Here is a 22,479-nt window from a genome sequence, read left to right on the forward strand (position 1 = left end):
ACCTGCACCTGGCGAGCCGAACCCGTCCTGGGATATCCCGGCCCTAAAAGCCATACGACATTTCATACTGCAGGAAAAATAAACCACTTTCCCCTTTACGAAAATTAAATGATCATAAGTACGTCTACCGGTCATGGTCATCCATCAACGGCTGCTAATTTCAGATGGAAACCAGCCATAAGAAATAGCCTGCACGGTTGCTAGGTACCATTGCCTCGGCATCCATCCATACCTTACCTTACTGCCTGCGCGGTTGCTATGGTTACACTTCTGTCGCACATTTTGTTGCGTCACGTTACACAAATACTGTATTCGGATGGCCCCAACCATATTTATGTCAAAACTCTTCGTGGTGTATGATTCAGCTGTTGGCTGTGTATATTCTTTGTATAGCTCTAAATACCGATGTTCTTGTGAGATTATAGGTGGCCATACACACAAATTCTTTCCTCTGCAAAATCACGGCGTGTCTCGAATCACGCCGAAAGTTGTGCCTGTTAGTGGACATGGCCTCCCGCCAAGATAGAACGCGGGGGGAAATTTTGACACCCAATCCCCTGGAATGGCGGTTGCTGGGAGTGCAGACACAAAGTAGCCGCATGCCACGCCACACCATGTTCATAGGTGTAGTTTGTGTTGACGTGTGCTTGTAAAGTTTAAGTATGGCCGACAATCGTCATACAATTTATTGAGATTTATAGGTCTCATCCGGTTTTGTGGAAGGTTAACAGAAATCTAAAGAATATAGGTTATGATATTCTGGTTGAGTTTCATCGTAAGGTTGATCCAAACGTTCTCTCTAAGATGTGACAGTACTTACCTCTTTCAGCTACTCAATTCTTCTGCCATAAACGTTCTTTCTTTTTCTTTTCTTTCTTAATCTGTTTATTGTCCAGGGTTGGCTTTTCCCTCGGACTTAGCGAGGGATTCCACCTCTATCGCCTCAAGGGCAGTGTCCTGGAGCTTCAGACATCGGATCGGGGGATACAACTGGGGAGAATGATCAGTACCTCGCCCAGGCGGCCTCACCTGCTATACTGAACAGGGGCCGTGGTGGGGGATGGGAAGATTGGAAGGGATAGACAAGGAAGAGGGAAGGAAGCGGCCGTGGCCTAAAGTTAGGTACCATCCCGGCATTTGCCTGGAGGAGAAGTGGGAAACCACGGAAAACCACTTCCAGGATGGCTGAGGTGGGAATCGAACCCACCTCTACTCAGGTGACCTCCCGAGGCTGAGTGGACCCCGTTCCAGCCCTCGTACCACTTTTCAAATTTCGTGGCAGAGCCGGGAATCGAACCCGGGCCTCCGGGGGTGGCAGCTAATCACACTAACCACTACACCACAGAGGCGGACCTTTCTTTTTCTGTGAACTGAAATTCCGATTACAGCACAGATAACTATACCGTACCGATTTTTCTTATTCTCATCCAAATAGTTAGTTAACACGCTTATTTCAACTCTACATGCATAGTCGCCAGAGGAACGATTTAGTCATGTTGAAAATTTGAACATGACAATGCGCCAGTCTAGATGATATGCCAAATGACAGTTTTCATTCATACACGCACGGGCTTCCTCTCGGAAACGTAACGCGCCCTGGTATCTCGTGCTAAATTCCCTGGTGATTTATTTACTGTGTATGGGAAAAGACAGTTTTTTCCACGCGCCGTCCTTTCGCGTGTGTTAACCGTGCCGTTTCAACACTCAGCGATTTTACAGAAGAAAGAATGTGTGTGTACGGTCACCTATTGAGAAGCAGATTGGCATTTCGCGTTCTCTAAGTTCCTCGTATCAGCTAAGTTATTGCGCTGGTTTATCATCTGTCTGATGTTGGTAATCTTAAGAGAATGTAGGCATGCTATAGTTTCTTTTGCAGGAACCCCATTAACACTGCCTTGTTAATACCTGTTAATATGTACAAAATAGATGTAGATACACAAAACGTAGACTTTCACGACCACCAAATGATGTTATAGCACTGTATTATAGCCAAAAGGCAGTTTATTACATGATTCTTCTCCTTTGAGTCTGACCTTGCCATACGTACAATCTGTCACAGAAGATTGGCAATATTCTCGGAAGGCACAATATCAATTAATTATAATGCTATTTGCTTTACGTCCCACTACTCTTTTACGGTTTTCGGAGACGCCAAGGTGCCCGAATTTAGTCCCGCAGGAGTTCTTTTACATGCCAGTAAATCTGCCGACACAAGGCTGACGTATTTGAGCACCTTCAAATACTACCGGACTGAGCCAGGTTCGAACCTGCCACGTTGGGGTCAGAAGGCCAGCGCCTCAACCGTCTGAGCCACTCAGCCCGGCGGGCACAATATCAAGACCACCTTTAAGCCTAATACCACCATAGGCAATTGCTTGCGATCTGTTAAAGATCCTACTGGTTTAAACTGTGATGGGGTATTCGTTGTTCCTGTGGATCTGTTTATACTGGGCAATCATGTAGGAAGGTTAAGGAACATCGCAAACACTTAACGTCTTTGCTAGCCAGATAAGTCTGTTGTGGCGGTGCATGCCCTACATAATGTCCATCAAATCATTTTTGATGCAAAACCTGTCATTTGTAAGGGGCAATGTTTTTCACTTAGAATCATTGGTGAGGCGATAGAAATTGCTAAATATCCGAATAATGTTAATAAAGGGAATTGCTATATACTAAGCAGATCATGGCTACCCTCCTTCAACATCTTTCTACTTGACTCTGGAGGCCCCGGAATGAACTATACTTCCAACATCTCGAGTCTAGTTACTATGGAGTGACAATTACCATTAACTGTTTTCCTTCTTCATTATTATTGCTCTGAAGACGAAATCGAAACGCGTCCGCTTACAGCAATATCATAACAGTATTCTTGCCATACGTACGATCTGTCACGGATACCATTGACACAATATCAAGACCATCTTTAAGCTTGCATCATTCTTTATGCTTGCAAGCAATACCGGGTGAAGACGATGAATCACTGTTCTTACAGAAGAGCCGAGCTGTTGGGTTGACTTAAAGTTGGTGGTCTCGATCTCACTCAGTATTTGAAGGCGTTCAGACTCGTGTCAGTAAATTTACGGGAACATTAAAGGTCTCCTCCGGGACAAAACTTCGGCAATTCAGCGTCTCCGAAAATCGTAAAAGTACTTACTGGGACGGAAAACCAATATGTTGTTATAAAATGAAATATTCCCTTCTTGGCATGGCTTGACTTCACAGGAGAAAATCAATGCACCTAAAACTGACTTTTCCCCTTCCCGCTCGTAAGCTGAAACACATGCTATCACAACAAGGGCTCGTCCTGGGTGCCTTTACTAGTAAACATGCACAGTAGCATCGAATTTTCAGACAGGATTTCTACCATAGTATGGTTATCTCTTTCTAGTACTTTTCAGTTGTTAACGACGTTTTATTTCCAACAGGATCTAGAAAAGGATCAAAAAACTAGAAAAGCAGCTGGAATTGATAAGGTTTCGGGGGATATACTAAAGGCAATGGGTTGGGATATAGTGCCATATCTGAAGTACTTATTTGATTATTGTTTGCATGAAGGAACTTTGCCAAATGAATGGAGAGTTGCTATAGTAGCCCCTGTATATAAAGGAAAGGGTGACAGGCATAAAGCTGAAAATTACAGGCCAGTCAGTTTGACATGCATTGCATGTAGGCCTAAGCTTTGGGAAAGCATTCTTTCTGATTACATTAGACATGTTTGCAAAATTAATAACTGGTTTGATAGAAGACAGTTTGGGTTTAGGAAAGGTTATTCCACTGAAACCCAACTTGTAGGATTCCAGCAAGATATAGCAGATATCCTGGATTCAGGAGGTCAATTGGTCTGTATCGCTATTGACCTGTCTAAGGCATTTGATAGGGTAGATCATGTGAGACTACTGGCAAAAATGAGTGCAATTGGACTAGACAAAAGAGTGACTGAATGGGTGGCTCTGTTTCTAGAAAATAGAACTCAGAGAATTAGAGTAGGTGAAGCTTTATCTGACCCTGTAAAAATTAAGAGGGGAATTCCTCAAGGCAGTATTATTGGACCTTTATGTTTTCTTATATATATCAATGGTATTTGTAAAGAAGTTGAATCAGAGATAAGGCTTTTTGCAGATGATGTTATTCTGTACAGAGTAATAAATAAGTTACAAGATTGTGAGCAACTGCAAAATGACCTCGATATTGTTGTGAGATGGACAGTAGGCAATGGTATGATGATAAACAGGGATAAAAGTCAGGTTGTGAGTTTCACAAATAGGAAAAGTCCTCTCCGTTTTAATTACTGCATTGATGGGGTGAAAGTTCCCTTTGGGGATCATTGTAAATACCTAGGTATTAATATAAGGAAAGATTGGGGTAATCACATAAATATGATTGTAAATAAAGGGTACAGATCTCTGCACATGGTTATGAGAGTATTTAGGGGTTGTAGTAAGGATGTAAAGGAGAGAGCATATTTGTCTCTGGTGAGACCCCAACTAGAGTATAGCTCCAGTGTATGGGACCCTTACCAAGATTACTTGATTCAGGAACTGGAAAAAATCCAAAGAAAAGCAGCTCGGTTTGTTCTGGGCGATTTCCGACAAAAGAGTAGCGTTACAAAAATATTGCAGAGTTTGGGCTGGGAAGACTTGGGAGAAAGGAGACGAGCTGCTCGACTAAGTGGTATGTTCCGAGCTGTCAGTGGAGAGATGGCGTGGGAGGACATCAATAGACGAATAAGTTTGGATGGTGTCTTTAAAAGTAGGAAAGATCACAATATGAAGATAAAGTTGGAATTCAAGAGGACAAATTGGGGCAAATATTCGTTTATAGGAAGGGGAGTTAGGGATTGGAATAACTTACCAAGGGAGATGTTCAATAAATTTCCAATTTCTTTGCAATCATTTGAAAAGGCTAGGAAAACAATAGATAGGGAATCTGCCACCTGGGCGACTGCCCTAAATGCAAAACAGTAGTGATTGATTGATACAGCAAAATGCTCACAAATGCGTTTGCAATGAATCTGCCACAAACATCTGTTCTTTTGTTGAGTGAAGCTCATATTATCTGGCATTGTACTGCGTCTCTCGTCTGGTTCAAAGCATTATGAAAGCCGGATATTATATCATATTGTCTGAGAATGCACTTCCTGTCCCTGTATATTTCAAGAAAATATCTGAAATATTTATTTTCGTCCTTGATCAAAGGGATGCTCCAACATCGTCCACCAATCTTGATATACGGTAATTCTTTCTGATATTCTGGATCTCATTTTGATGACGAGAGTCATTCTTGGGCATGATTTGATGTTCCTATTATTATTGCTATTACAATGTTTTGTAAAGAATCGAGTTCTATCTGCTCTTACAGCCCTTCGGCAAACTTTGAAAAATATAGCGTTGTCTCCTTTTTGTAATTAAACAATCCTTGCCGAAATCGTCTACAAGTTCGTACTGCAGAGAACGTTACTTGTTTACTCCTCGTCTTGATCAAATTACTGGGGAGGTGTTAAAAGCAATGGGGTGGTACATAGTGCCTTATTTAAAATTTCTCTTTGACTATGTCATAAATAATAGTGTAATACCAAAGGAATGGAAGGAATCTATAATACTACCAATTTATAAAGGGAAGGGTGATAAAAGGAAACCAGAGAACTACAGACCAATCAGCCTGACCAGTACAGTTTGTAAAATACTGGAGAGTTTAATATCAAAGTACATCAGAGGGATATGTGATGGAAGAAATTGGTTCATGAGGAGCCAGTATGGATTTAGAAAGAAATTTTCTTGTGAGGCACAACTGGTGGGATTTCAGCAGGACATATCAGACCAATTGGATTCAGGAGGCCAGTTAGATTGCATAGCCATAGATCTTTCCAAAGCCTTTGATAGAGTGGAACATGGAATATTATTAAAGAAATTGGAGGGAATAGGAGGACGTAAGGGTTACACGTTGGGTAAAAACATTTCTAAATTCAAGGGTTCAGAAAGTCAAAGTAGGAAATAACGTATCGCAGAAAGAGAAAGTTTGGAAGGGAATTGCACAGGGTAGTATAATCGGTCCGTTACTTTTCTTAATATACGTAAATGATTTAGGGAATAATAAAATAACATCAAAAATAAGATTGTATGCAGATGACATAATTGTTTATAGGGAAATAAATACCATTGAGGATTGTTCAGAATTACAAAGGGACCTTGAGAGTATCCAACAATGGGTTGAAGAGAATAATATGAAGGTTAATGGAGGCAAATCAACTGTTACAACATTTACAAACAGGAGTTATAAAACTGAATTTGAATATACTTTGGATGGGGTAGTTATCCCAAAAGATGGCAAGTGCAAATACTTAGGTGTGAGATTTGAAAGTAATTTGCACTGGAAGGGTCATGTGGATGACATTGTTAGGAAAGCATACAGTTCGTTACATGTCATAATGAGGCTACTTAAAGGATGCAACGAAGAATTAAAAGAGAAAAGTTACTTAAGTATGGTTCGTCCATTATTGGAATATGCAAACAGTGTTTGGGATCCTCACCAAGAATACCTAATAAAAGAAATAGATAGTGTGCAGAGGATAGCAGCAAGATTTGTAACAGGGGATTTCAGGAGAAAGAGTAGTGTATCAGAAATGTTAAAGGAACTAGGGTGGGAAACTTTAAGTAAGAGAAGGGAGAAAACTTGACTTATAGGATTATATAGAGCCTATACAGGAGAAGCAGCATGGGGAGATATCCGTGAGAGGCTTCAGTTGGAAAATAATTATATCGGCAGGACTGACCACAAATATAAAATTAGAAGGAATTTTAGCAGAAGCGATTGGGGTAAATTTTCATTCATTGGGAAGGGTGTGAAGGAGTGGAACAGTTTACCAGGGGTAGTGTTTGATCCTTTTCCAAAATCTGTACAGATATTCAAGAAGAGAATAAACAGCAACAGAGAAAATAAATGAAATGTTAGAGGGCATTCGACCAGTGCAGGTTAATGTAAATAAAAAATGTGTGTGAATAAATTCATTCCATCCCCTGGTCTAAGGAGTTGGACAGCCAAAGTAGGGGACTGCCTGTAGGGCTGAAGTATAGTGGGGACTTCGAGGGCCCTGGGACCGCTACGGTAGCTGTGAAGGCCCTTCAGGAACTCTGAAAAGTGTGGCAAAAGGGGCTCTGGTTAAGACGCAGCAGGTCGTTATGCTACTTAGGTTCGAGAATGGGTAAAGAAAAAAAAAGTAAATAAATGCAATGTAAATTTTAATCTTATACCAGTTGTACAGTATCATTTGAAGTAATTCCACATACTGTATATCAGTTGACTATATTTGTAAGTAGTACAGGAGATATTATAAGTAGAATTTTGTAAACAATATATATTTATTAAGGATGAGCTGTGTGTTTAATAGAAAAAATTGTTATTGGAAAAATTGTATGATATTGTATTATAGGAAAATTTTCTTCTCTTGTTAATTTAATATTTAGTGCTTGACAATAATGTATTTGAGTGTACCATTTGCCACCGAGGTAGACACCTCATTTGCAAATAAAGAGATTTTGATTTGATTTTGATGTACCCAAACCACTCAAGTGCTTCTAGTTCCTTACACTCATCGTGACGTCACTCTCCTTCAATCCCGAACCCTGCTTATCACAGCCGCATGGCTAGGGATGCCACATGTCCTCTTTTTCCCGGTCATGACCTCTTTTTTTAACAGCACGAAAAGCGTTTGGTCGAATTTTCGAATAACTTGACAAATATCCTCTTTTTTGGGGGGGGGGGGAGTTAAAAATGAATAAATTAAACTTAACGAGGTGTTTAGTTATCAAATTCACCGTTTTTGTTTACAACTATTGTTTGCTCCCGTTTTTTTTTCTAGCTCGGCGTTGTTTAGAGGTTGTGTCTGTGCGTAAATTGTGTATAAATTGAGTTCTGAAAGTTTTATTAAGTTTTATTCTGCCGTAAATACGAATTATTCTTTTGTATTCCAAGTCATAATGCAAACAAAGAGCGAATATTTTTATTGCTTAATTCACAGTGGACCAAGGACAGAAACAGGTTCACAATTGAGACTGTGAAAGATGCAGTATGACTTTAAATACAACCTGTGACAATAAAGTTCGGTGAATGAAGTCAGAACGGTCGATCCGACAACACTGGCGACACAACGTTGCACCTGCGTAGCAGCAGGTTTTGACCCCCTGCTCCCAACGTTGTTCAGTTGAGCATCGTGTGTGTGCCGTGTAAGACCTGTTTGACACAGTGCGTGTTTAGTGCGTTGGTTCTGAACTGCGAAGAGGAACATGAACGACCAAAAGATCAATGTACAGTTTTGTTTTAAGCTTAGCAAGACGACGAAAGAAACGCATGCGATGCTGGTACGTGTTTATGAAGATCAAGCACTGTCCTTGAAGTGTGTGTACGAGTGGTTCGCCCGTTTTCGAGGAGGCCGGGAAAGTGTTTCTGACAACCCCCGTAGTGGTAGACCGGCGACCGCCGTCAGTGACGAAAACATTGACAAGGTGAGAACATTAATCAGCAACGATCGGCGATTAACTGTGCGCATGACAGCGGATGAACTGCAGATTTACCGTGAATCCGTGCGACAAATCGTTACTCAGAAGTTACGGAAGAGGAAAACGTGTTCTCGTCTTGTGGCACATCACTTGACTGACGATCAGAAGCAGGCACGTTTAGAGGCTTCACAGGATTTTGTCGGAACGGTGGATGCGACATCAAATTTCTTGAACTGTATTTTCACTGAGGAGGCTTAATTACAGCGTTATAATGTCTTAATTTTTCATTTCGGGATATATATGTATATTATTATATCTGCTCCAAGTGAGTCTGTATACTTTTTGTAGTTTAAGGACCCTTTCTTTGTTTGCTTCAGTCATAAAGGTTGGATGAATTCTCTCAGGTATTTGAATTTAGATACTTGGGATATTTTGCACATTGGGTTTTCATTGATTATCCATCTAGGTGCCGAAGAGATCTTTCCACGTAGTGAGTTTTCTAATATGAGATCTGGAGTCCTGTTCTGGATGCAATTTCATGGAGTTTTTTCGATGTATACAATCGCTTCCTGTCTGCTATTTGACAACACTGCTAAGTCATCAGTGAAGGCCAAACATAGTAAATTAATTTTATTTTCATATAATCTGCCAAGGGTTATTCCTTTAACTTCTTTTCCCAAGTCCTAATAACTTTTTCAAAAAACAAGATTATTATTATTATTATTATTATTATTATTATTATTATTATTATTATTATTATTATTATTATTATTATTATTATTATTATTATTATTATTATGTGCGTATGGACCCAATGGATCACGCAAAGCTCTAACGATTCTGTTTTCTGAGTTGCCAAACAGCTCTCATCCTTTCTCCGTGGATCCTTTTTCGTTCTTCTGTCCACTTTGCTCCAGTCTTCTTTTTCACTTCGTTCTCTGGTTGCACTTTCCATCCATTATTTTTTTTCCTATAAAGGTTTCTGTCCGCGGTGTCATTTGGGTTTATCTGGGCTTTTTCCAGATCCTTCTTCACTTCTAGTACCCATGGAATATTTTTTAGATGTTCTATGTAAGTGAGAATCTTGTGTGTCGGTCTACTTGCCGGCAATCTGTGGACGTGCCCATAGAATTTCAGACGTCTTTTGCGGATGTCTGCTGCAATGTTGGAATGCTCTTCTGTCTCTTTGCGTGACCTCAGTCTATATCCATCTTCTGTTTTTCGGGGGCCGAGAATTTTCCTCAGGATTCTTCTTTCTTCTTTTAAAATGTTTTCTAGGTCACCTTTCCCGTTTAGTGTAAGGGTCTCGCTGGCATATAAGACTTCGGGCTTTATTACTGTATTCTAGTGTCTGATCTTTGCATGGCGGGACAAGCACTTTTTATTGTCTATGTTGTGAACCCTACCGTAGGCTTTCCGAAATTTTTGTAGGCGAATTTTCTGGGCAGCCTTCTCGCCTCCCGTTGGTTCAAGTATTTCTCCCAAGTACTTGAAGTGTGGTACTCGGTTGATTTGCCCATGTGTCGTGTTCAAATTTTGGATGTCAAATTTTGAGCAGAAGAACTTGGTCTTTTCAAAGGAAATTTGTAGGCCAACCTTTCCAGCACATTATTATTATTATTATTATTATTATTATTATTATTATTATTATTATTATTATTATTATTTCCCGAAATCTTGATAAATTTAAGAATCGGAATTCTATAAACGGGGTGTTTATGAACAAAATGACCCATTATATACAAGCAACGCTGACGGTATACGTTGGAGAAGTACGCACGAATATAAAATTGGTTTACAATTGAATGAAATAAATTCCGGGCAAGTTGGTCGTGCGGTTAGGAGCGCGCAGCTGTGAGCATTCGGGAGACAGTGGGTTCGAACCCCACAGTCGGCAGCTCTGAAGATAGTTTTCCGTGGCTGTACCTTAATTAAGGCCACGGCGCCTTCCTTCCCACTCCTAGGCCTTTCCCATGTTATCATCACCATAAGACCTATCTGTATCAGTGTGGCACAAGCAAATTGCAAATTAAAAAAAAAAAAGTAAATAAATGGTAATTTGCAATGGCGTGCGGTGAGCGTCTAGACAGGTGAAACAGTGAATTGAAATAAGAAGTAACAAATTCGAAAATAAGAGCTCATTCTAAATTTTCCTTCATACGACGTAATCACGTATTATTTACGATATTAATTAAGAATATTACCGAAGTACGAGTTATGAAACAGAGTAATTGGGAAAAGAATAATTCAGTTCAGCTCCCTTCTCCGATGGCTGTAACCTGCCTCTGTCTGGTGAGGTACGAAGGAAATGCAACAAAGCCTGCTGACGTATACGACATTGTAGGAGCGATTTTACTCACGGGTGTGAAAGAAACCGGCGCTCACACAAGCAATAATTACTTCAATTTTGTTTTGCCTCTTCACTGGTCATTTCCTATTTAAATACACGAATAACAATCTCGTGCCTGGAGTGAGCGGCAGGGAACAGCATGTTAATGTGGTCGAGGATAGTGTTGTGTGTGGTGTCTTTAAAAGTAGGAAAGATCACAATATGAAGATAAAGTTGGAATACAAGAGGACAAATTGGGACAAATATTCATTTACAGCAGGGCCTCTCAAACGCCCAAAATCTCACGCGTGCAGACAGAGGCGCAAGAGCTCCATGCACTGTGCATCGCTGCCGCTCGGCATGGCTCGGATCAACGCTTCGTCTCTGGGCTACTCGGCTAAGCTCGGCTCAACTCGTCTATGCTCGGCTCAAGTCAGCCTGGATTTGGAGCGCTACGGCGCAAGTGGGGCAGAGGGAGACAGGCGGAGCGAGCGAGACAGGCGTGAGGCAAGAGAGAGTTAGCGCTATTGCTCCAAATCGAGGAGTGGGGGGTCTGCACTCTGTTCGACCAAACCAAGTCGTCTCTTGCACCGTGCACAGTGCATGCACCACGCGCATGTACCCTGAGAGGCCCTGATTTATAGGAAGGGGAGTTAGGGATTGGAATAACTTACCAAGGGAGATGTTCGATTAATTTCCAATTTCTTTGAAATCATTAAAGGAAAGGCTAGGAAAATAGCAGATAGGAAATCTGCCACCTGGGCGACTGCCCTAAATGCAGATTAGTAGTGATTGATTATGGATGTTGGCGACTGCACAACTAATTCTGACTCAGCCGGGAATCGAGCCCCGGACTTGGGTGCAATGTGAACTGACCTTGGCAGCGTTGGACGAATAGGGCTCGTCGAACAGCGACCATATCTTGGGTTTGAGCTGCTGCCACCAGGAGAGAGTACCGTTGTAGTAGTCCTCTTCGAAGCCGAACTTGCGCGCTAATTCCTCGTCACTGGGCTTCTCCGTGTCCAGATCCAGGCGATCCAGTACGGCTAGCGTCTCCTGCGTGTCGCGATGCTGCAACATAACAAGCACTCAGTGAATAACGCTGCCGGTACCTGCATTCTTCTCATTACTTGTGCCTGCTCTTGTAACAATAATAACAATACTTATTATTTATTTAAATTATGATGCAATACAACATAAAAAGGAAATAATACAGATCCATCAACAAGAATGGTCTCACACGACTGAAAGATTAGATTCGTTCATCTAAACTCTTGATCCAATCCACCGCTTCAGAAGTAGCTGAGTTCAGGTCCTCCAGACTTCCAGGGAAGGCACGGAGGGGACAGTCCAACACTATATGTGTTCAATTGCTTGTGGAATGATAGCACAGTCGCAGTAAGGGCTGACTGTCCAACCCCACTTAAGAACCGGTTCTTCCCAAACCACATCTGGTACGGTTGAGTCTACTCCAGACACACCTAGGCAGATTGAAGCTACTAAGTTTTACACTTGGTTTCTCAACGTTCAGGATGCCTGGTGGTATTGTAACTTTCCTAACTGTCTGACTAACTTTTGAAACATATATAAAACAGCATTTAACTTGAAAATCTGAATATCTGCATTTAACATGAAAATTATGAAAATTAACATTCATGAAATAAAATACACACTCGTCGGACCTTGTACTCACACTTACTTGTTACCTGCTTACTTACACATAAGTTATTTGAAGGGCGCCAGCTACCACTCAGTGCAGCAATAATAGAATGAGACTCTTGACTATCTCTAGGGTGTGGGGTAATAAGCTTACTTTTGACAACATACCCTATAAGTTCTGGGAAAAGGAGATTGGCGTTCCGTTTCCCCATTAATTTTGAGGTTAAGATATTTTACTGTCAAAGAAATAAAACTATGAATTCGTTTCATAGAACAATATATATTCTTTAAATAATATATCAAAAATAGTGAGTCTTGTTGCGATAAAACAGATGAGAATATGAAATTATGACATTGCAACTGAAAGAAACTAGGCATGAATTTGAATTCTTCTTGACCGGACATTTAACACTTTATACGAAATATTTCCCTCACTGATTCACTTGACTGTACCTTCAACACTTTTAGTGTAATTACGACGTATTCCTTTGATCTGGTGTTTACTGTAGATGTGTCACGCCTAACTTGGTGATACATCCTTGTGACTGCTTCTTCTCCATATCATCTGACTTCTTTGTAAGTCAATATGGTATTACCTCTTGGCAGGTCCAGGGTTGCCCTCTCTGACTTCATGGTAAGCCCTTGCGTCCGTGTCTTCAACTCAGTGGCGGACCAAGTTTGGCCTCACTCTCTCAATGACCAAAGAATAATGGCTCACTGAGTCTTCTCCATCTCTCGTTCACACTCGTTGACTGACCAACTAAGGCCTCTTGATCTAGTAGACTTCTTCACTGTACTGCTTCCGTTTAAGTAATGACTGACGCTACAATATGCATCCACCTTTTATAGACGTTGGTTGACACAGCTACGTAATCTCCAGAAATAACAATGACATACTCCCACCTACGCGACAGATATTACAGACAGTGGTGAAATAGCCCGGGGCGGCCGACTCTCTGAGCGCATTGCTAAATAAATACAATGCCGTAGCCATGAAGTGGCGATGACTTGGCAGAATCGCCAGTGGTATAGCAATATAACAACGTCACTTCCACATCTGATACATCGAAACTCTCACTGTACAGGTATTTAATGTTAATCTACATATACTTATATATGCATACACTTAAGTACAATCTTGCAAGCAACAGGCATTGCAAAATCGAATTAAATAAGACTGATAATTACAATAATAGTAATATTACTGACATAATAATAATAATAATAATAATAATAATAATAATAATAATAATAATAATAATAATAATAATAATAATAATAATAAAATACAGATAAAATCATACAATAATAAAAATACAGATATCACCTTGTAACGGGATTTGAACCGTTACAGTATAGAAGATGTTCACTCATTTCGACAGTTGTCTTAGGGTTTGAAGCGATTGTTTATCAATTCCAAGGCAGTTTTATATGCCGCTTTGCGAGACTTCAATCAATATATTCCTAGCTGACTCCCGTCTTCATGTATTGAGCTGGGAGAGCTATGTTCTTGCGCATTTTTGACCATAGGTGAACAAGATTTCTTTTGTCTTCTGATCGGATGAGGCAGGATGTTACTCAGCACTAGAAGCCACTGGATTGGAGTAGGAAGCAATGTACCAATGATTCGCATGCTTTGGCGAAGCTGAACATCCACAAGGTGAGTGTGGCAACTGTTGGGCCATACCAGTGAGCAATACTCAGCTGAAGAATAGGAAAACCCTAGAGCAGTTATTCTCAGTGTGTTGACGTCAGCACCCCATGATGTTCCGGTTAATAATAATAATAATAATAATAATAATAATAATAATAATAATAATAATAATAATAATAATAATAATAATAATAATAATATTGGACACAGAGAAAACTCCGCCCGAAGAGAAAGAAATGAAGTTGTAGCGTGATCCTTAGTGGTCCATTCGCTTGTAAAAAAAATAAAAATGAATGAAATGGCGTATGGCTTTTAGTGCCGGGAGTGTCCGAGGACAAGTTCGGCTCGCCAGATGCAGGTCTTTGGTTTGACTCCCGTAGGCGACCTGCGCGTCGTGACGAGGATGAAATGATGATGAAGACGACACATACACCCAGCCCCCGTGCCAGCGAAATTAACCAATTAAGGTTAAAATTCCCGACCCTGCCGGAAATAGAACCCGGGATCCCTGTGGCCAAAGACCAGCACGCTAACCATTTAGCCATGGAGCCGGACAATAATAAAAAATAATGATTAATTATAATAATAATAATAACCACAAAGATATCAATATACACAGAGCTGGCAATAGAAATAGAATGCCTGTGGAAAATAGAATCAGTCATCACAGCTCTATGGCCGCATTAAACCTGCATCATTAAATCTACGTTGAACTACAGAAAGCCACCCTCCTGAGTACCTGCCACATTGTGAGAAAGTTTCTAGGAACGACTTTTCCTCGGACTTACGCCAATCAGCATGAAGTTCCAGGCCGCAGTTCCAGTAATACTGAAGAACAGATTCCCAAAACGGGGAGATAAAAAGTTGTTTAGGGATATCATCCGTGCATATTTATTGTATATAGGCCTATATGTGTTGTAACTATTTCTGTTTTAAATATTTGTAGATATCTGTATAGTTTCATAATCAAGAGGTGACTCCTTGGTTAGGCCGAGTCAGCCCATTATGTTACCGGCACAAGCCGAGCCTTTCTAAATGGATGTAACAACAACAATAATAATATCATTTGGGGCCTCTCTACTTTCTGTCTTTCAGCTCCCAAGATCTTTTTGACCTCTGGCCTCTCTCTGTCACTTTGTTATTTCTCGGGTTTCTTGAACTCTGTGTGTATGTTCTCGTCCTCCTATTTAGTGTTTTCTAACCTCGTTAATAATAATAATAATAATAATAATAATAATAATAATAATAATAATAATAATAATAATAATAATAATGTTATTTGTTTTACGTCCCCCTAACTACTCTTTTACGGTTTTCGGAGACGCCGAGGTGCCGGAATTTAGTCCCGCAGGAGTTCTTTTACGTGCCAGTAAATCTACCGACACGAGACTGACGTATTTGAGCACCTTCAAATACCACCGGACTGAGCCAGGATCGAACCTGCCAAGTTGGGGTCAGAAGGCCAGCGCCTTAACCGTCTGAGCCACTCAGCCCCGCAAACCTCGTTAATCCGGACCGTGGTGACCTTGGCCCTCTCTAGGGACACCATGACCTTGACGTCAATGCGGGGGGGTGGGGGGTTTGTGTGCTTGTTGATCCCGAGGGCTGTGCCAGCTCAGGGTTACCCAGACAGACTAACAAGGTATCCCCCAAGTTGCCTGAGAGGTGTCTTTGCTCTTTATTCTTCATTTTTGTTTTTTGCTTTTCTATCCTAATCTTCTTAAATTTCATTTCTCTGACTTTCTAGCGACCCTCTCTGCCTCGAGTAATATAAGTTTGTATGGAACCTCTTGTAATAATAATAATAATAATAATAATAATAATAATAATAATAATAATAATAATAATAATAATAATAATAATAATAATAATAATAATAATAATAATAATAATAATAATAATAATAATGATAATAATAATAATAATAATAATAATAATAATAATCTTGTTTGGTTGAATAAATGGTTTGATATATTCTCAACCTTCTTACTGTTCTACGTGGTAACGTGGGTTGGCGACCACGGGGCCCTTAGCTCACTAATGGCATTGCTTCTACTTACTTGTGCCAGGTTCTTCACTTTTATTTCTCCCATCCGACCTCCCATGGTCAACTCTTGTTCTTTTCGACCCCCACGGTATTAGATTTCCGAATCCTAGGGAGTCTTCATTTTCATACCCTTCGTGGCTCTTCTCTTTGTTTTGCCGATTCCTTCATATTTCGAAGTGTCGAATCCCATCATTCCTTTCCCTCTGATTAGTGCTAACAGAGAATGTTTGCCCAGTTGTACTTCCTTTTAAAACAATAATCACCACCAATCTTCATACCAGCAAAACGTCTTCTTCTCAACTGTCTCAATTACTGAAGCGAGGTGCTCTTGATACAGCTCGTCCAGCCAGACTCTAATATGTTATCATAATGTTGGTTGAAAAAATGGTTTTATATAATCTCAACCTTCTAACTGTTCTCCTACCAAGTTGACTGTACATTGCACAGCGTAGTTTCTTCTGCATCTGGTTTACCATCCGAAGCGATTAAACGTAGTACATACAATGGACGTGCCTTTATCTTTCAATTCTAAACTTGGAAGACTTCTTTTATAATTAAAGATAAATTATGTCTTTCAGTTTAAAGAAGTTTTACTATCCTGCTCTCTGAATTGATTAGGAAATACGAGTGTTAAAATTTCCATTACTTTTTTTTTTGGTTTGTGGAAAATGAAATTCCGAAGGGTGACGTATCAAAACTTCCCTAGAGAATTTCACAATTATACAGTTAAAATAGGACAGAAATAATTTCACACAATCGTCGAACTGTCGCTCCGGAAAGAGAAAGAAGTTATTTTTCATTGTAACAAACAGGTGACTGAGGAAAATAAGAGAATGTAAAACATACACTAATGTAAATAATGAAGGGTAGGTTACATAGAATATATGACAGAATGATAACGTGTAAAGGGGGTACGAACGCTACTGAGATCTACTTGACGAGCTGGGTGAAATAATGACTTAGACAGTTTACCGATTATTGTACAAATAGTATCACGCGTGCTCTGTTTGTCGACTTACAAAGTATTTAATTCAATCCCTCTTCCATGAAAAGCGTGGTCTGCATTTTAACATAACAGACCGTTATTCCAATAACGACTTAGGAAAGACGTTTGATTTACAGGCTAGAACCCACAGCATATGCCGTTTTGTTTGATATTTTTATCACATATGCAGCATAGGTATCATTCACATCGTTATTGCCAGAAGTTTGTTGAACCTCAATATCTCAGACCATGTTTTTTCAGTAAGTCTCAGTTTTAATTACTGCGTTGATGGGGTGAAAGTTCTCTTTGGGGATCATTTTAAGTACCTAGGTATTAATATAAGGAAAGATCTTCATTGGGGTAATCACATAAATATGATTGTAAATAAAGGGTACAGATCTCTGCACATGGTTATGAGGGTATTTAGGGGTTGTAGTAAGGATGTAAAGGAGAGAGCTTATTTGTCTCTGGTGAGACCCCAACTAGAGTATGGTTCCAGTGTATGGGACCCTCACCAGGATTACTTGATTCAGGAACTGGAAAAAATCCAAAGAAAAGCAGCTCGATTTGTTCTGGGCGATTTCCGACAAAAGAGTAGCGTTATAAAAATGTTGCAAAATTTGGGCTGGGAAGACTTGGGAGAAACGAGACGAGCTGCTCGACTAAGTTGTATGTTCCGAGCTGTCAGTGGAGAGATGACGTGGGAGGACATCAGTAGACGAATAAGTTTGAGTGGTGTCGTTAAAAGTAGGAAAGATCACAATATGAAAATAAAGTTGTAATTCAAGAGGACAAATTGGGGCAAATATTCGTTTATAGGAAGGAGAGTTAGGGATTGGAATAACTTACCAAGAGAGATGTTCAATAAATTTCCAATTTCTTTGCAAGCATTTAAGAAAATGCTAGGAAAACAACAGATAGGGAATCTGCCACCTGGGCGACTGCCATAAATGCAGTTTAGTAGTGATTGATTGATTCCACCCAGCTCCTCAATTATAATGTACCAATAGTGTGAAAAATTAACCGAATATGTACAAGAACTTATTTTACAGAGGACGTCCGAATCACTTTTTGAAATAGTGCTGCAGTCGCGCATTTGTCTTCACCCTCTCAGCAGGGTGTTGACTTCCAGGAAGAGGTGTAATCCGGTGGAGAATACGGAAGTTACAGAAGTTCGCTCACCCGGAGAGACTGGTATGTTCGGGCGATGTTCCTCGTGCTTCATAATGAGGACGCCCAAGAATGACACTATACACCTCCTTTTTTGTGACAGTTCGACCTTCAGGAATTAATTCAAAATGTACTAGTCCCTGAATATAGAAGAATACTTCGAGCATAACTTTTCCCCTGAAGAAAATCGTTCTTGTCGAGATGAGGTGGGTGATATCCACGTTGATGACAGCCGACTGGAATTCGTGTCGTAGATAAAACAATATCACCTACGTGTGAAACAGATTTGGATCCTGGTCCACCCTGTCAATTCTTGTTTCTGTGCGGCAGAGCTCCTCGGAACACGTGTTACGTCTTGTAGGGGGAGGACTATACAGAGCCATGCCACGTGAACTAACGACTGTCTGAACTCTTGAAGAATTCTAGGAAGCATTTTGCCCATTCCTTCCTATTTGGGTTTTGCTACGCGTGCATTGCCGTCTGTTGAAAGGCAAGCATCTGTAAAGATCTTTTGCATGCGCTTCGATTCGTGACCTTACGTCTTCTCCATACGCTTGGCGTGTCTTACCCAGGTTCCGGCAGTATTTGATATTTACTGGCTGCTCTGTCAGGGTCAGGGTCAGGGTCAGGGTCAGCAGCGTATCAGTTTCATTAACTGGTTGTTAATAACTAGAGCACGGATTTCCATGCACTATCAAATCTCAAAATATGCATGCATTCATGCACTATCATATAGCAAAACATGCACGATAAACTGGAAATATGCACAATCAAAATTCACTTCCTTTTGAAACATTTGTACAACAACTAATTTCTCCAAATTGCCTTGATTTAAGCTCGTCCGTTTATCTGTCAGCACATCCTTAAGCACAGAAGTTCTACGTCACAAGAAGTGACAGTGCATAGTTAATTGAAGACATTTGGGACAAAGTGAGGTCAAATTGTACGTCTTTTGCATTTTCACTACAATACGTCTTATATAAGCTTGACGAATCAAAATCAGGATTTGAACGGATCACTTTTTTCAACTTATATCTAGCTGCCGCAGCTATACTTCTCCGTGCGATGATGGCAGACACATTTGAATCTCCTCAATAACTGGCATTGATTGCCTGCTGCGATAACAAAGTGACGAGTGAGAGTTCCCGGTAGGAAAATCCAGGATAACAACGGAAGAGGGTTCAGTACAAAACCAGCTGCTAGCTCAGTAACGCGGCGTCACAGAAATGCGATACAAGTTTTATATTGTTCATCTAACACAGACGAAAGAATGAGCCGTCAATGAGTAATGCACAATTTATGGTTCGATTTATAACAATGTATAACTGGGACAATTTAATCCCAAAAATTACACAGATCGACGTGGGGTCTTCCGGCTTACGTGAATGTTTACTCAAGCAGCAGATAAGAAAGTGTTTGGTTAATTGGATTATGTACTAATTTTGGTTGTCATGTAGGATGCCAGGAATACATTCTCTCCGTTTCTCAGTAATAGACATTCTGTATAACGTGAAAAAAAGGCCCCAAATTCTGGAAACCAACATTCATAAAAGGCACTATCATGCAAGTTAGCATTATATATGCGCCAAAGTCACAAGAAAAGTCATATTATGCAATATTAAACGTGCAAATATTCGCTATTAAATCCAAAATCTTCAAAATATGCATTATGCATGAATTTTGTCCTAAAAAGTCCAAAACATGCAAACATGCACGGAAAAAGAACGGTTATTTGGAATTGTTAAGCAAACGAATATTTGCAAAGTTTGAGAATTGTAACCAGCTTATTTAAAAACATGCATTTGCATGGAAATCCCGGCTCTATTAATAACATAACAGCTGGAAGAAAGAAAAGGAGTGGCCTACATAGCAAGACGCAGCCAATCAAAATTCGCTATGCATACATATCAAAACAATTTGAGTGGGAGAAGGTAGTATTCTAAATGTACCTGGGTGTAAGTCATCCAGCAGCACGGCTCGACCTGGTTGGAGTCCAGTCCCCAGAACTCGAGCTCTTCCTCGAACAGCGGACCGCACACATCGGTCGGGTAGTGCAGCTTGCCCGTGCGGTAGTAGTTGAGGACCTGCGCGAACACGCCGGGGTGCCGGTCGAAGAAGTACTCGTTGAGGATGGGGTCGTAGTTGGCCAGCGCCTCCGTCAGTCGCGACAACCGTGTCGCCGGGATCTTCTTCAGCGTCGCCTTGTACGTCTCGTGGCGAATTCCCCCGACGTTGAGCACCACGCGGTTCTCCGCGTCCATGTTGATGAGGTTCATGCCGGCGCTGCCCTGCCCTCTCCTGGAACAAGTCGCGGAATACGTGACAAGTCACGGAATGTGTTACATGGAAAATGTGACAAGTCACGGAACGTGTTACACGGAGTATGTGGCGAGTAACGAAACGTGCTTCATGGAACATGTCACGGGACATGTTACAATTGAACACGTGACAAGGCACTGAACGTGTTACGTGGAGAATGTGACAGGTACCGAAACGTGTTGCATGGAGCATGTGACAAATCGCAGAACGTGTTACATGGAAAATGTGACAAATAAAGAGAACGTGTTACATGGAAAAGTCGCGGAAAGTGTTACATGAAACACTTGACAAGTCACGAGAAGTGTTACACGAAGCACGTCTCTTTACTCGTATCAGAAGCACAGATGAAAACTAAGAAGTAAAAGACAAAAAGTAAGATACGTTACAGTGAATTATTAATTGGAATGCATTATTCAAAACTGTTCTAAAGCTATAGTAGTCGGCACATAAGGCTATACACTAAAAAGCAAATATCTCCACCATATTCTCTTTTTTTAATGGTTCATCGCTACTGCCAACTAGACTAGTTACATATTGACATCACGAGATATAAACATCAACAAACTAACCTCAATGCAATTATCAATAATGGAGGTTCCCTTACCTAAGTAAAGGATCACTTGTTAATTGAGTCGGTTTTCAAGCTCAGTGAGGAATTTTTTCTTTTTTTCTGCTAGGGGCTTTACGTCGCGCCGACACAGATAGGTCTTATGGCGACGATGGGATAGGAAAGGCCTAGGAGTTGGAAGGAAGCGGCCGTGGCCTTAATTAAGGTACAGCCCCAGCATTTGCCTGGTGTGAAAATGGGAAACCACGGAAAACCATTTTCAGGGCTGCCGATAGTGGGATTCGAACCTACTATCTCCCGGATGCAAGCTCACATCCGCACGCCAGTGAGGAATTAAGGAGATAAACACTCTCTTTCACCATCACTCAGTTTAATGTTATACATTTCTGCCTTTATTTTGATATACGCATTACTATAACGGCATTCTTAGGTGTCTGCCAGGTGCAAATAATTCAGCTTCCTTCTTAAAAATTGCTAGCACTTATCGGACTGAGGAGAAACCACGCTGTAATAATACACACCAATCAATCAATCAATCAATCAATCAATCAATCAATCAATCAATCAATCAATCAATCAATCAATCAATCAATCAATCAATCAATCAATCAATCAATCAATCAATCAATCAATCAATCAATCAATACTAATCTGCATTTAGGGCAGTCGCCCAGGTGGCAGATTCCCTATCTGTTGCTTTCGTAGCCTTTTCCTAAACGATTTCAAAGAAATTGGAAATTTATTGAACATCTCCCTTGGTAAGTTATTCCAATCCCTAACTCCCCTTCCTATAAATGAATATTTGCCCCAGTTTGTCTTCTTGAATTCCAACTTTATCTTCATATTGTGATCTTTCCTACTTTTATAAACGCCATTCAAACTTATTCGTCTACTAATGTCATTCCACGCCACCTCTCCGCTGACAGCTCGGAACATACCACTTAGTCGAGCAGCTCTTCTTCTTTCTCTCAATTCTTCCCAACCCAAACATTGCAACATTTTTGTAACGCTACTCTTTTGTCGGAAATCACCCAGAACAAATCGAGCTGCTTTTCTTCGGATTTTTTCCAGTTCTTGAATCAGGTAATCCTGGTGAGGGTCCCATACACTGGAACCATACTCTAGTTGGGGTCTTACCAGAGACTTATATGCACTCTCCTTTACATCCTTACTACAACCCCTAAACACCCTCACACACACAAACAATTAATATATTGCATGTGCATATTCCGTAACTAGCGAATGTACCCGTGCTT

The 22,479-nt window shown here is 40.5% G+C and overlaps 1 protein-coding gene across 1 annotated transcript in view; it reads right to left on the reverse strand.

Annotated features, from left to right (window-relative positions):
* Positions 1-22,479, reverse strand: part of LOC136864048 (potassium voltage-gated channel protein Shaw) — a 393,645-nt gene that overhangs the window by 33,184 nt on the left and 337,982 nt on the right. Inside the window, exons 3-4 of the mRNA XM_067140580.2 lie at positions 20,286-20,634; positions 11,698-11,892 (exon numbers count right to left, since the gene is read on the reverse strand). Coding sequence (XP_066996681.1) covers positions 11,698-11,892; positions 20,286-20,612 — 522 coding nt within the window. The 5' untranslated portion in view covers positions 20,613-20,634. The remainder of the gene's footprint in view (positions 1-11,697; positions 11,893-20,285; positions 20,635-22,479) is intronic.

Source organism: Anabrus simplex, chromosome 1 (assembly GCF_040414725.1).
Source record: "Anabrus simplex isolate iqAnaSimp1 chromosome 1, ASM4041472v1, whole genome shotgun sequence".
Classification (NCBI taxonomy): Eukaryota; Metazoa; Arthropoda; class Insecta; order Orthoptera; family Tettigoniidae; genus Anabrus; species Anabrus simplex.